Source organism: Danio rerio, chromosome 4 (genome assembly GCF_049306965.1).
Source record: "Danio rerio strain Tuebingen ecotype United States chromosome 4, GRCz12tu, whole genome shotgun sequence".
Taxonomy (NCBI): Eukaryota; Metazoa; Chordata; class Actinopteri; order Cypriniformes; family Danionidae; genus Danio; species Danio rerio.
Window position 1 is genome coordinate 8,600,864 of NC_133179.1, and position 14,203 is coordinate 8,615,066.

Consider the following 14,203-nt stretch of genomic DNA (forward strand, 5'->3'; position numbering starts at 1 on the left):
AATTGGTGAAATTTGTTCCTCGCCACTGTCGCCAGCTTGCTTGGTTTGGAAGTTGTGGAGCTGCACATGGATGGATTTGCTTTTCAGTGTTTGGACTTGCAGCAGTGAAAATAGAACCACACTGAACTAAACTAAACTGAACTCTGAAAACTGGAATATCTACTGGTTTCAATCTACTAGAACTTCTATGTTAAGCTGCTTTGACACAATCTACATTGTCAAAGCGCTATAGAAATAAAGACGACTTGAACTGAATGAAGTAAACACTTTCTACTCACGTTTTCAGGGTTCCTGATGTCATGAGCTCCGTCACCAGCACTATGCACTTCCTCCCTTTGGAAGGAGACTCCCATGAATCGTAAAAACGCACAATGTTTGGGTGCTGCAGGCCTTTCAGCATGCCGGCCTCTTCCTTGAATCTCTGGCGCTCTGATCTGGACAGCTTCCGATCCTGAAATTCCAACAAAAGAAAAAGAAGAAAGTTTAATCCAGATGTTTCATCTGAACATCACCATTAATTTTATTTGAATACATTAATGATAACACTGAATTGATAAGCATTACAGATGTGCTTTAAATGAAACACCAAGCCTTTATGTTAAATCACTATGGCTCATGAGGGAACTAGCCAGTATCCACTCAACCTTACATACCGTAACCCAATCCCAGATTCCTGCCAGACCTCCAAAAGAGCCCCTTCAGACAAAGCATGAAGCACAGGAGGGGGACAAGACTCATCTAGTTTAAACACAAAGTGGAGCTCTTATCCTGTGCTTAATCCCTGTGCGGACCACACACACAAAACAAAAAAGCCAAAAGCTTGGTGTAACAGGTTCAACATGACCGGTCATGGAAAAACGACACTACATCATCTGCCCTGACTCCATAACCTATCCAAAAAAACCTCTCTGATATTGGATCCAGGAGAGCATGACCTGCCCAATCACAACAGTGTCAGGAAGACAGGGTTTTTTGGATGGAACGCACCACCCTGTGCATGAGGGTATTCAAGCGTTGACATCATAGTTCCTTTCCGGTCATGCTGAGCCCTTATCAGCAGTTTAAACAGTGTGCGCAAGCCTGATCATTAGTCATTATTATGATTGCTCCGGCAGCCGCCATGCAGTGATGAATTAATCCAGTGGCACTTTGTGGAAAAAAAGGCTACTTTTCCGTGGCCTACTTTTACTCAACCTCAGGGCTTAAATCATAAGCATTACATGAGCACTAATTCCATTCTCTGAAAGAGTTGCCCTGCATACCTAGCGGCCAGTTGCATCATGCATTTCATAAACGACATATGTAAGAGTTCAGTGCATTAGGACACCTATAGACGTCCTGCCTATCCGCAACTGGTTTATTCGGTGTCATTGATGTGCTGCCATTGGAGAATGCTGATGGTGGCATTCTTTCTCCACATTAATGCAGACAGTCGTTCATTTCCCGAATGCACTAACAACCGTCCTAGCAGCAGGCATCTGCAACCCATTAAGTACCACTAATCCCAAAGGACAGTAGAAAGAGTGGAGAGAGACAGACAAAGGGGATTCAGCTCTTGATTGGGGAATGAAAGTGTAAAAACTATTGACCGGGGTGCAGAGCAACACGAGTAGAAAGGAAGCGTGGTGAAGCTGAAAAATCAGAGTGAGAATAACGGAAAAACACACTTGCAAATGCTTTGCAGAGCATTGCAAGCATGCTAACCTGTTGTGCATGCCAGCATACTGTGGTGGTATTAAGGTAGTTAGCTATAAACATGCTGACAGTTTAACCGACTTCAACTAACTTGCTCAGCAAGATTCTCTTAAAGCCTTTCTCCAGCTTGATTTGAAAGAGAAAAATTACAGCAAAAGATGGTTCCAGCATATGGCAGCTATGCCACACTTTTCTAGCAAAATTAAGTGTTTTACTTCCTGATGTAGGGCTGCACGATTAATCAAAATAGAATTGAGATCTCGATTTGACCTACACACAATCTTAATTCAGCTTTTCTACGATTCAGCAGATTATAATTTCAAGGTCAGTCATCATATTGTTTTATATACATTGCTCAGCAACATGGACACCTCCAAATGGTGTTAAAAGTGTCACATACTGTATTTATAGGTTATAATTCATCCAAAAATGTCATTTCTGTCTTAATGCAATGACATATTCACAGCCGCGAAATCTCTTTGTTTACTAAGAGAGGACGAACGTGTGCCCGTAAATGATGTCTACTTCAGTGAACAGAACCTGCATAAAGGCTGTGTAATAAAGTTGTAAATAACGTTCAGTTTGTTGCACAGCCTGATCGTTTGGGAGCCGCGTGGGAAGTATGATTTTTCATGTATGTTTTTCCCTCAAAGTGACGGCAGAGTCTAACCAAAAGTGCCCACATCATTTAAATGATCATATTTTACAGTTATGATTACGACAAGATTTGATAGGTTTTTTCTTTCATAGCGAATACAGTGTTGTGCATGAAAATAAATGTTTAAAGGGTCATTATAACTACTCTAGCCTATATAATTTTGAATATAATGAAAGAGGGAACCCTAACTTCAGAATTCTGAAAAGTTGTATTCTGATGTCATCACATTACTGTGCATTAACAACCAGGACATTTTTAAAGTCTGCTCAAGTCCACCATTCAAAATGTATGTAAAATTTAGCATTTTAACCAACAGCAGGCCTACACATAGGCCTAATATTATTATTGTTGTTTTATCATGTTTAAGAAATAACAATAATAACAGCCTGCTCATATTTACCTTTATTTTACATCTACAGAGTTGTGAGAATATCATGATCTTGATTTTAAGCAAAAAAATCATGATTGTCATTTTAGCCAGAATCATGCCGCCCTAACCTGATGTATTAAAAAGGCCATGAAAACTGCTAGAGTCACTGCATTATGCAAGCCAGGCCAATAGTTGTTGATGTGGCTTTGTAAAGGAAAACGACTTGCATGCGCAAATACAATCTATCACTATGATTGACTATAGACGTAACATGCATGACTGATGTCACCATTTTCACACAAATCAATTTAGCAGTTTACAGAAAGATATAAAGGTATAATTATAACCTTTAAAGAAGTATAATTTAAATGAAATAACTCATTTTTTTATTATTTAAATGAAAGGTCAAAATAATTAGTACGTATGTACTTGCATACAGTATAAATGTGGGCCCACAGAGCACAATTGGAGGTCAAACTTAAAAGAAAACCAAGATGTGAGTCTGGTCTCTGCAAACATAAGCCATGTTATCTCCTATCTCTCTTCATCTTTAGGTAATCTAATCAATGGCTGATAAGGCCGGACGAAGGAAGAGGTCTTCTGCAGCATGCACGGGGTTGCAGCTTTGCTGGACCCTCTTGATGTCTGGAGCAAATAGAAAATGAAAAGAAAAAAATACATTGATTGCGACTTTAATGGAGATTTTGCACTCACTCGTGCTGATAAGACACAGGAAGGATAAACAAGTGTGAGTGAGTGGGCGAGCGTGAGAGAGAGAGAGTAAAGGGAAGTGATGCGTTTAACTTTGGCACCTCATGCATGCTTGTCTTGGCAAACCGCAAGCGTCACTTTTAGTGCTTTGCTTCTCAAAATAAAAACACAGGTGCTTGTGCTCTTTTCAGTCATGTGATACAAATAATTGAGGTTTCGTTTACATGAGTAAACAGCTACAGCAGACCACATACTGTAGGATTAACTATATAACACTGACCAATCGAACACGGAAGTCAAAAAGTATATGATTAGTTGGGTCAAAGATGAATAAGGTTTTCTCATGAATAAGCAACAGCACTAGGCATGGGACGATAACAGTTTTCAAGGTTTACCGCGGTTTGGAAAAGTCTAGATTTTAAAACCGCAATGTTATACCATTCCTAAGGTATTTGTGAGTGTTTTTTTTTTTTAAAACCTGTTTTTCACAATTACTTTATTAAGTATTTTAGGGTAAAAGTATCTCCAAAGTACTCTCACTATGTACAGTTGCGTTGAATCGGGCCAAAGCACGCTTGTCCCCCCTACCGTCTCCCCGACGGCTCGCACTTACATTACATCGATGACGCGTTGTTCAGAAGCACAGCTTGCACAGCACAATGGAGATTTCTTCAGTTATATCATTGTTTAAGTAATTTGATATGCAGTGTCACGCAGTCAAATATTTCGCCAAACAGATCAGTCAATTTTGACGCTCATAAACAATCATAAAGTCCTCGTGCTGCAGGTATTAGGAGGTTTGCTGAAGGTGCGGAGCTTTCGTGCAGTGGGAGGTTTGCATCTTTAATAATATTTCACAGTTTGTGTTCATTGAACAGTAAGAATAATTAATTAATTCATATGAAACAGTCCCTTAAAAGTCACGTAACGATTTTAGTTTTGGGCTTTGGCGCGTTTTGCACTCACACTACAAGCGTACCGCGCCAAAGCCCCGCGCTCAGGCACACCTCTTCCAACTGGGCCAGGGCCGGCCAAGTGAACCGTGCCTAAGCCCAATTCAGCGCACTCACACTTCTCAAACGATCCGGGAAACGGGCCTGGGCACGGTTCGGATAGCATAGTGCGAGTAGGCACTTACTTACTTTCTATCCAAAAAAAAAAGATATCCAAAGATGACTTTTTAAATTGCAAAGAAATCTGTTCTGTAAATTAATTAAGATGGCAGGTCAATGATTTTTCTTTAACATATTTAGCCTGACATGTTTACTGTTACAAAATATTTTAAATGTTTTTAAAATCTAATATCTTGTGTTCAATAGGAAAAAAAGTTGTTGTTTTTTTTACCTAGAAGAACATATTTGATAGCGGTAATCACAATACGATCATACCGTGACGGTTTTCATACCATCAGAAACTTATACCGGCCATTGCCTATTCAGAACACAAATGACTTTCATGTTTAGTTCTTTTTTTGAGAAAAATAATGACAATCATTTATTGCATGACCTATAGAAGACACTCAAGAAAAAGTCATTCAGTAGAGCAATAGTGTTTTAATAATTTAAATATTTAAGAATAATTCTGATATTAAAAGACTAATTTATTGGCATTTCAAATCTTTATACTTTGCCGCAATCCTACAGTAATAGCACAGTATTAGGTCAGAATATGCAAGTATTAAAGTACTTTGATTTAATTTGCATTTGATAAAATGTGATTTGATGCAGACATCATAATGTTATTTTTTACCCATAAACAGATATATAAATACCCATTTATCTAAAAATATTTAACATAACCTTTTTCAAATATAAGCTTAATATAAAATGTATTTTATTTCAAAACACTGTCAGCTGAAAATATATCTTCAGTGATAAAAGACATAACTATAAAACACCAATCTCAACATTTTTAAATCCATTTTACTTAATAAATAATGTTAAAGGCATACATTTGGCTCAAAACCCAACCGGTAGGGTATGTGGGCGGAAGAGAGAGATGAAGCGATGACATGCATGTCCTTATCTCACAGGCAAACAGCTCAGTTTTTTATCTCTAGTTCTGCTAAGTCGGTCATGTGACCTTGTGCACAGACAGTTCAGTGAACAATCAGCTGTTTACTCGAATGTCTCTCACACATTCAAACTAAGTCTCGGTCTGCACCCCTGGCCTGGCATAGAGATAACCGGGACTGTGGTGCCCCCAGGTCTGTAAACAACCCATAAAATACTGCGGTAACCAGATACAGTAGCAAGCTTTCTAGAAAACTCACCCCAGCTCGCTTCTCAGAAAAAAAAAGCCTAATGCTAATACAATAATGATAATGGATATAATGCCAACCCTTGAAACCGAATTACTCCTCTGTTTTTTTCTCAGAAGGCTGAGACTTTTTTACTGCAGTGCTATTTTCACAGGGCAATAGAACAGATAGTGTTCGGCCTGTCAGGCAGCATCAATGCAGATGGGAGTCTTTCACCTGATAGTGTTTTCCAGAAGTTGTGTGGGTGCACGATGGGACGCCCAAATGCTCATGGATGCGGCAGAACTGGATCAAAGCAGCCACATCACAGGGCTCAACTAAATTTGTAGTAAGAGCAAAATGAACGTCGTTTCAATCAGTGGATCAAATATGCAGAGCAGGCTGAGAACGAGGCAGCTGTGAGTCGCCTCTGAATAACAGCGCACTGGAATAACCTCTAAGATTTGCATTTGTAAAAAGGCAAATAAAACGGATTGGCATGACTCATGCTAGCGGGTTGCATAGCATTCTCGTAGGCAATGCCAGTGGGGAGCAAACGGTAGATCAAAGCGTTTGAGATAAGAGTTGGCTTTGGCAAATGGTGAACCTCAACAGTTAGAGATAAAACTAAAGGCTCCTGAACTCTGGGATGGCTACCATGTGCGCAATAGGTCAGGCGATGCTCGAGTACAAACAAAGGTTGCGTCAACCAAACAAATTCTGTCATTTACAATTAAAAAATAAATTTTAAAAACCTGGACAATTCAAATATTGCTCTTACTCTCCTTCGTAGACATTCCCTGTTAAATAAAGTCATCATGGTAGTGTATACTTTTCAATATAATATAATGTATAATGTAAAGCATGTTGTTTGCTTTATTATAGATTAAAACATTTAAAATATACATTCTAATATATGAAATAATAAATACATACAAATAAAAATATTAAAAATCAAATCAAAGTGATATATAATGATATTTTTTTTTGTGTACACCCTCGGATTTACATTTCAAAAAGGAGAAGCTATGAGCAAGTGTGAGAAAAAAAGGAAGAGCCCCACTTTGAAGCGTTGTATACACAACCGTTTGTCTAAAACACTCTGACATGTCAAGAAGTAAACTTAGTACTATTCAAATTCTTAAAAGGAATTAAAAAGTGCAGTACAATGTTTTGTAAGATGTCAGTTAGACAACACTAGGGATGCAACGATTATAAACTTTGGTTTTACAATTATAGTCTGAGAAATAATCAGGGTCTCACGGTTATCACGATTATTATGCATTCATTTACTAAAAAAATTAATGAAACTCCTTATTTTCTAAAGTGTTATTTATTGCTGCTTAGTAACCAAATAATACAGCAAAAAAAAAAAAACATAAATTTCTCTTCGAACCTTAAAATAAGTAAAAAAAAAAAGTTTTTGGCATTTAAACACAAGTAATGATTTTACACAAAAAATAAACGACAGAACAATAAATAAATTAATAATAAAAAAAGAATAATAAAAAAAAACTATTTGTCTAATGTAAATCTAAACTACACAATAGCAAAGTATTTCGCTTTTAAAAGAAAACAAATGTAGTGGAGATCTACTTAAAAATTAGTCTCGCTCCCGCAAGATTTTATTCTGCACTTAACTGCTCCCACCGTATATTTAGCCTTTGTTTACCCACTGCTTCTGTTTTCTACGCGACCCAACCATTCCGGCTAGATTTAGGTCTGGTTTCCAAAATCTCACGTTTAAATTGGTACTACCAAAAGAGAGAGATAACAGATAAAACTGTAGGTTGTGCAAGGATTGTAGGCTAAATGGCAGTTTTGTTCGCCCCTTTGTGATGAGACATGAGTGCCCTTAAACCTGAGGTTCCAATCATGTGACTGCTAAAGTGACTGCTACTTTGAGGTTTTATCACATCGTGCAAAGGCAATTTTTTTCCATTTGCGTCTACGCATGAAAAAGACATCAGACTTGCTTGATGTGGGTTTACTAATAATAAACTTATCGTTTTCTAATGCAATCTGAAGGTCAGTGCATGTTTACTTTGTTCTTCCATGTTGGTAAAGCCCACTCTGAGGATGGACAAATAGACTCGCAAAAAAAAGCATGTGCAGAAAGCACTGGTCATGCATTCAGCATGTGTAAAAGTCGTGAGCATTGGCTGTAACTCAATAAGAATGAGGAAATCACAGATATACTGTTTCGAAATAACGTTGGGACTCGGAAGCGCTATATTGTTTGACCACCCGCTTTCATTCAAATTACTCCAGAGTTACTGACCGCTATTGCCTTTTATTCGGAAATGTGTCGCTCCCAATATGCGAGCAAGCCACGTGCCTCTTTTAAAAATAACAAACTTATAAGTGCAAAAGACATGATCGGCCCTTAGTCTCAGCCATAGGCAATCCAGTGTGTGTGCATATTAGCCTTGGTGTACAAGCTCGGAACTTTAAACTAGCGCACAGTTTGCATAACTTTGTTTAGTTGCAGCAGTTTTGTTCCACGAAGAGCCTGGTTAATAGTGAAATCAGCTAATCATTGCATCCATAGACAATACTTTAACTGTTTTTTTAAATATACAAACCTACAGAATGAGCACACTGCCCAACTGCAACAAACTACTAGAGTTCGAAAGGTTGTATTTATAATTGCATGGTTATTAACATTAAGGGTTTTCTTTTAAGGCTCTGTTGTAATCTGCTGCAGGGCTCTGGCAAAACACAGAGGCCTCCATAAGCTCAATTTCACTGCAATAGGAGGAGGTGTTAGGCCTCCGAGTGCAGGCAGCTGCTCATCTCTGTGTCTGTCAGGCTACAGATCTAATGATTCGCATCAGGCCGTGAACACATCTTTAAAAACGCTGCCTGACAATTCATGCTAAAGTTCACTTATGCAGGGGACTTCCCAAAGTTTACAGAACAAACAGCTGCTTTTCATATGCTGCTGATCCATTTCTCTATCTTACGCTCATATAAAAGAGTTAATCCTTATACAGAGAAGGCTAACACAATCATGGAGTGACGACCACATCCTCGGTTACGCTTGCGCTGCAATATGTCACATCTGTCCAATCTTGTGCCAAAAAAAGAGCGAAGGGGGGAAAAAAACTGGCTCCAGGCCTTGGTTTCTAGGAACACAAATCCATATCTGTGACAGTACTTTTCCACAATAATGGGATCCTAACTGCAGAACCTTGTTTTGGGCCTCATGTTTGGCAGCAGAGTCAGAAGCAGTGCAAAGTGAACAACAAGTGCGGGTTTTGACGTAAGAGATTAAGGTGGTAAATTGGCGGTGAACAATGAGGCCAATTGCTCTAGAGAGGTACATAGAAAGCTAAGATACAAGCATTGCTGAGTTTTAAAATTAACCTGGATGAAGCCAATTGCTCTAGAGAGGTACATAGAAAGCTAAAATTCAAGCATTGCTGAGTTTTAAAATTAACCTGGAGACCAAAACAATGTTAGGTTAATTTTAAAGGGGCAATTTTTAGAAGTCAAGCAAATGTCGGAAATTTTCCATGCAAATTTAAAGCAAGGCTTTTACAGACAACCCAGGAAGTCAAGAAAGGTTCAGTTTTAAGTTCGCTATCTAACCATTCACAGATTGGTGATAAAGGCTGAATTATACTTCTGCATCGTGTAATCCCTGTAAATCACGGCACATGCCTTGCATTTATACTTCTGTGTTCTGTTTGTGTTGATCTGCAATATCACTTCCTTCACTTTCTATGTTCCTCTGTGTTGAGTTCCTTCACAGGTATTTTGTTCACACCGGAAATACCTGTAATGCTACCTTACTGTACAAGTATCTCAAACTCAGTCAGATGTAGGCAACAACTTTAATCATAAAGTAAACATAAAACAAAAGTATCCATTAGGAGCTCCTTCTCTGACTCGACACTTGTTCAATATGCGCTCCAACATGCTTGCTCCTCTCCTGGACTCTCAGCCCCATCTACATTTATCAACACTGCCAAGCTGACCAATCACAGAGCTTGCGCTGTGTGTCAAATGTCGCGAGTCGCTTTCTGTGTGTCTAAAACCAAAAGATTCAGTGAAAGCAGAATGATCGCAATGTGCGTACGTCTTTCCATTTTGGCACTTTGCTTTTGTGTCCGTCACCTGGCAACAGCCGTACACAAAACAGCAGCTTGATGTTGCAGGCGTACCTGGGTTAAAAAAAAAAAAAATGGTGTGAGCACAAACCAGCCGAGAAAGTGGCAAGGGAGGGACAATCGAACTTGGGTACAGTCCAGGCAATTGAACCAAGTGTGGAAGCACACTAAAGAGGGTCACACACCAGAAGCGATGCTTGGTGGCGCACATCATAGCGCCATGCATTTCAGAATTCTAAATATGGGTTTCTATCAGGGTACACACACCGACGCAGCAAGTCCGCTGCTGTCCGAGGCACCCAGCCACGACTCAGGACACTGTTCATATTTCTGCCGAGCCACAGAGCGGCATTTAATTAGTTTAACTTTAAATAGCATGCGAATGTGCACGTCTGGTGTGCGATACTTCTAACTGCCATTTGCGCGCCGTGTCATGATGCTGAGCGGCGCATTCGGTGCGTGACACCCTTGATTGTAACTCAAACCATTTAAAACAATCACAAGGCCCACACGGAATCTGCGCGGGCAGAATTCCGCAGATTTTTGCAGATTTTTTGCCTATTATTAATTTTGTTTATTTATTTGAGTAAATTTTATTCAGTAATTTATTACTTTTTATTTAATATATTAAGGTTTTAGTTATAATACTCCGCTAGATACTCCCAAAATAATTCTACAGAAATCCGCAGATTTTTACCAAAATTCTCTGCAGAAATAGCAAAAAACGTCTGCAGATTCCGTCTGGCCCTGCCTATCATTCCATTTGAGGTGACAATAATGCAAGAATTTGTGTTAAGTATGTCACATGTTCACTTGCAATGTGTTGGCTAAGCATCTATACACTTGCATAGAGAATTTTAGTGGCCTTACTCTAGCAATCACTGAGCAGCTTCATCATTCACCGGTGTACTTCCTGAAGTGATTGTGGGCATGCAGAGCACTTAGTCAGAGTTAATGGAAAGACAAAGATTCCAGCCTCCAGGGGGACCTCATTCCCTGAGATCTCTGCAGGATTCATATTTCACAAACACGGGCGCCAGTCAAACAGTGATTCTAAAAATACCATCCACCACCCCTCCCCTGCTCAACCGTAGTGTGCAGGCCGTCCAGTAGACAGAATCAAATCCAAACCAAAGCTATTCCCAAAATACATCAAGAAAAGCCAAATGAGAGGAAATGACGACAATATCAACTGCACCTCAAAGAGGTTCAAAATCTGGGTCCATTAATTGTGCACGGACTGAGTGAAGGAATAATCAGCTTAGCTGCTGTGATGTGCTTGATAACTGTATGAGCAACCCGGCTGATGGACAGACTCCATCACATGACTGCCTGAAAGCCTGTGCTCCATTTCCCAGCAGCAGCACTTAGTAATGGCCATGACAGGAGTTTAATACAGTAAGAAGCACATCCACGAGGCACACATGCACAGTCTTTGTTATGCATGCTGCCTTGATGAAGTGGAAAAAGGGCATCGGCTCAACATGGAGCCTTCTGGGTGTTTGGGAGCCAAAGAACGACTGATCATGGGTTTAGAAATCCCCACAGTTACACAGACTTCACCGATGACTCCTCTCATGACTGCTGCGCTCTCGCTGTTGCAAACCATCGTAAACATCATAAGACTTTCATTTGACATCTGAGCGGCCTGAATCAGTGCGTGCCCTGTTTTCCGTCGGCAGGTTTGGAAATGCATAAAAAATCAATTAAAGCAGAAATCAGAGTTCTGCCTGCTGCAGCTATTTGAGGAAAAAATAATCTATTAATAGACGAAATGTTTCTGAAGGTGATGATCTAATAATAAAAAGTATTGTTTGTATTGTAAACATAAAAAAAATCTAGCTATTTCCAGCTCACTATTTTAAAAAAAGGATGTCCCAGCTGGTGAGATGTTGGCGATTTGTTTACGAGAGGAAAATGTTTACTGGATCTCTCACTCTGGTCACATGAAGTCCAGGTCATTGGTTCAAATTTCTCAACCGACGCAGCTTGTTCCTTCTCATTAACCAAACATAACCATTTAGGACAGCTCTGTGCCTTCCTTAATGTTCATTTGAAATCGTCCTTCACTTCAAACACCAAAGTGTGTCAAAGGAAAGTTCTGATAAACACAAAAATCTGCTGTTAATTTACTTGGCCTCAGAAAATTCAACATGTCCTTCTTGTCAGCTGCAGATTTGTAAAGTTGATAGCTATACTTTCTGGCACAAACAGAATTAAAACCTGTGGTTCCTTACAGCATTTTGAAGTTTCATGAAATGTAATGATAAGTGTACAAAATACATCATCTAGATGCACTGGGGCGCATCGTCAGGGATGTATCCTGGGGTCACTGGGTGTTTCGGGTCTTTCAGACACCCTCACCCATCAGACACCCTCGCCCAGGTGGCCCAGCTGAGGTTGATCAGACTCCAGCTTTCATCCCAGTAGCCATCACCCACGGATCAGCCCTCTTTATCCATGGCCCTTCTTGCGGCTTTCTCTGCAGCTTCACAGACTTAATGGACCCCTTCTTAGCTGCCTCTTCTTAGGTGATCGAGCTTTCAGTGTTGCGGCCCCAAGGCTCTGGAACAGTCTCCCTCTGAACATCACAATCTCTCCTTCTTTGGATGCTTTTAAATCTAACTTAAAGACTTATTTTTACTCTCTTGCCTTTGACTGATGCATGCATGTTATTTTTTATTATTAGTATTTTAGTATTACTTTTAAATATATTTCTTTGTATTTTTAATACCAGTTATTTTTAGTTTTATTGTCTAGTTTATTTTATTGTAAAGCACTTTGGATCAACTTCGGTTGTGTAAAATTGTGCTCTATAAATAAAGTTTGCCTCGCCTTGCCTTGCCTTGCCTGCAACAGCTAGGCCTAGTTGGTTGAAACCTTTACAGAGCAAATGCCCTGTGTTCAAATGTAATGATTAGTGTGTGCCAGAGGTATTAATTCTGTTTTGCCTTGACCACTGAATTGCATTTGGTGAATAATAAAAGCTAAAAAGAGTAAATTAACATACATTTTTAAAAAGGATTTATTTTATTTATGAAACTCTAAAAACTAACTCAAACTGTAGGCAAGAAGTCCTAGAAATGCTCAAAGAATTGCTCTCCCATTGAATGATTTATCAGGTTCAGAGTTCGATAATGTGGATTTGTTTTCTAACAGATATGACCTTTATATTATGATCTTCACCTTTTGAGATTGTATCTGAATATCAAAGGCCATATAATATTCAACAATATATGAAGTCCTTATAAATGACAGCACAGCATGAGCTCTGACATTTCATGGTGGTTAGCCAATCAGGAGGAATAACATTTATGTATTGCAGCCTTGTAGGTGCGGGAGCATAAAAAAAAATTAATAAAATATAGTTTCATTCTAAGAGCCACACAATGGAAAAACCCAACTTTGCCTAAAATTTTAAATAGACTCCAGGGTGAAAAATGAAATGCTAGAAGTGCTGAATAAAGGGTCCTTGAAGCAAAAAAAAGTCCAGTTGAGTGAGTAAAATGAGCACCGCAGTGATTGCTTTGCCCTGTGAGCAGCGTTTGCGATAACCTCCTATGAAGTCGTCAAGCCACAGAGGTCCCTGAGGGGTTTACAGAGAAGAGAAATGACAGAGGAAATGAAAACAGAAAAATGCAACAGTCAGGCATCTGCTCTGAATAAACGTGAACAGTTATTCCCTAATACAACACTGAACTCGCTTGCAAAAAACCCAGCTTCATCTAGAACTAAAACAGGCACTGTTGGACTACAAATACGGAAGGAAAACTAAACATGATTTTCTTTCTTGCAAACCCAAAGATTTGCCGTTTATCTGCATTCAACAGACTGTACAAAACCAAGGGCCATGTGTTCAGTGTGACCTAATTTTTTGGGAAGTGCAGTTCAACCCCCAGGGTCACTTGGTGGAGAGCAGGAGGTTTATACTTCTATTATCTTCTAATGAACATTTCGGTTGTCTCGATTAGAGTTATGCTTGCTTCAAGGTAAACTGAGGTCAAGGTAAAGGTCTTGTGAGGAATTCCAGCTGTTCGGCCTCTGACACAATAAGACTAGACTCAAATGTTTTGTAGTAATATACGGTTACCAGCAGAATTCTTCTACAAACAAATTGATTATTTATTATTCAACAATAAAACTGGCCATTGCGTAAATCAAAGACCCCAAAAAAGTGAATAATGCATTATAAAACAGGAACCTTGCTTACAATGGGCGATCTGAAATCTGACAGTAATTGTATTGAAATTTAATGTTCAATGCTGTGAGTTTGTTATAAAAGCAGAAGGCACAAGGTCTTTTCCGCTTTTACAATGCACCCACACAGCATTTATGACAGAGAGAAAGGACTAGTATGAATCTTCAGACTATATTAACCCTGAAAACAAAGTTTTATGACTACTTGTAATAATTAT

At 39.1% G+C, this 14,203-nt stretch overlaps 1 protein-coding gene across 50 annotated transcripts in view; it reads right to left on the bottom strand.

The window, feature by feature from the left end:
- The window catches only part of wnk1b (WNK lysine deficient protein kinase 1b), a 107,810-nt gene that overhangs the window by 66,239 nt on the left and 27,368 nt on the right, over positions 1-14,203 (bottom strand). For all 50 annotated transcript variants that reach the window (XM_073947018.1, XM_073947012.1, XM_073947010.1 and 47 more), the window contains exon 3: positions 279-451. In XM_073947018.1, the coding sequence (XP_073803119.1) occupies positions 279-451 (173 nt within the window). The remainder of the gene's footprint in view (positions 1-278; positions 452-14,203) is intronic.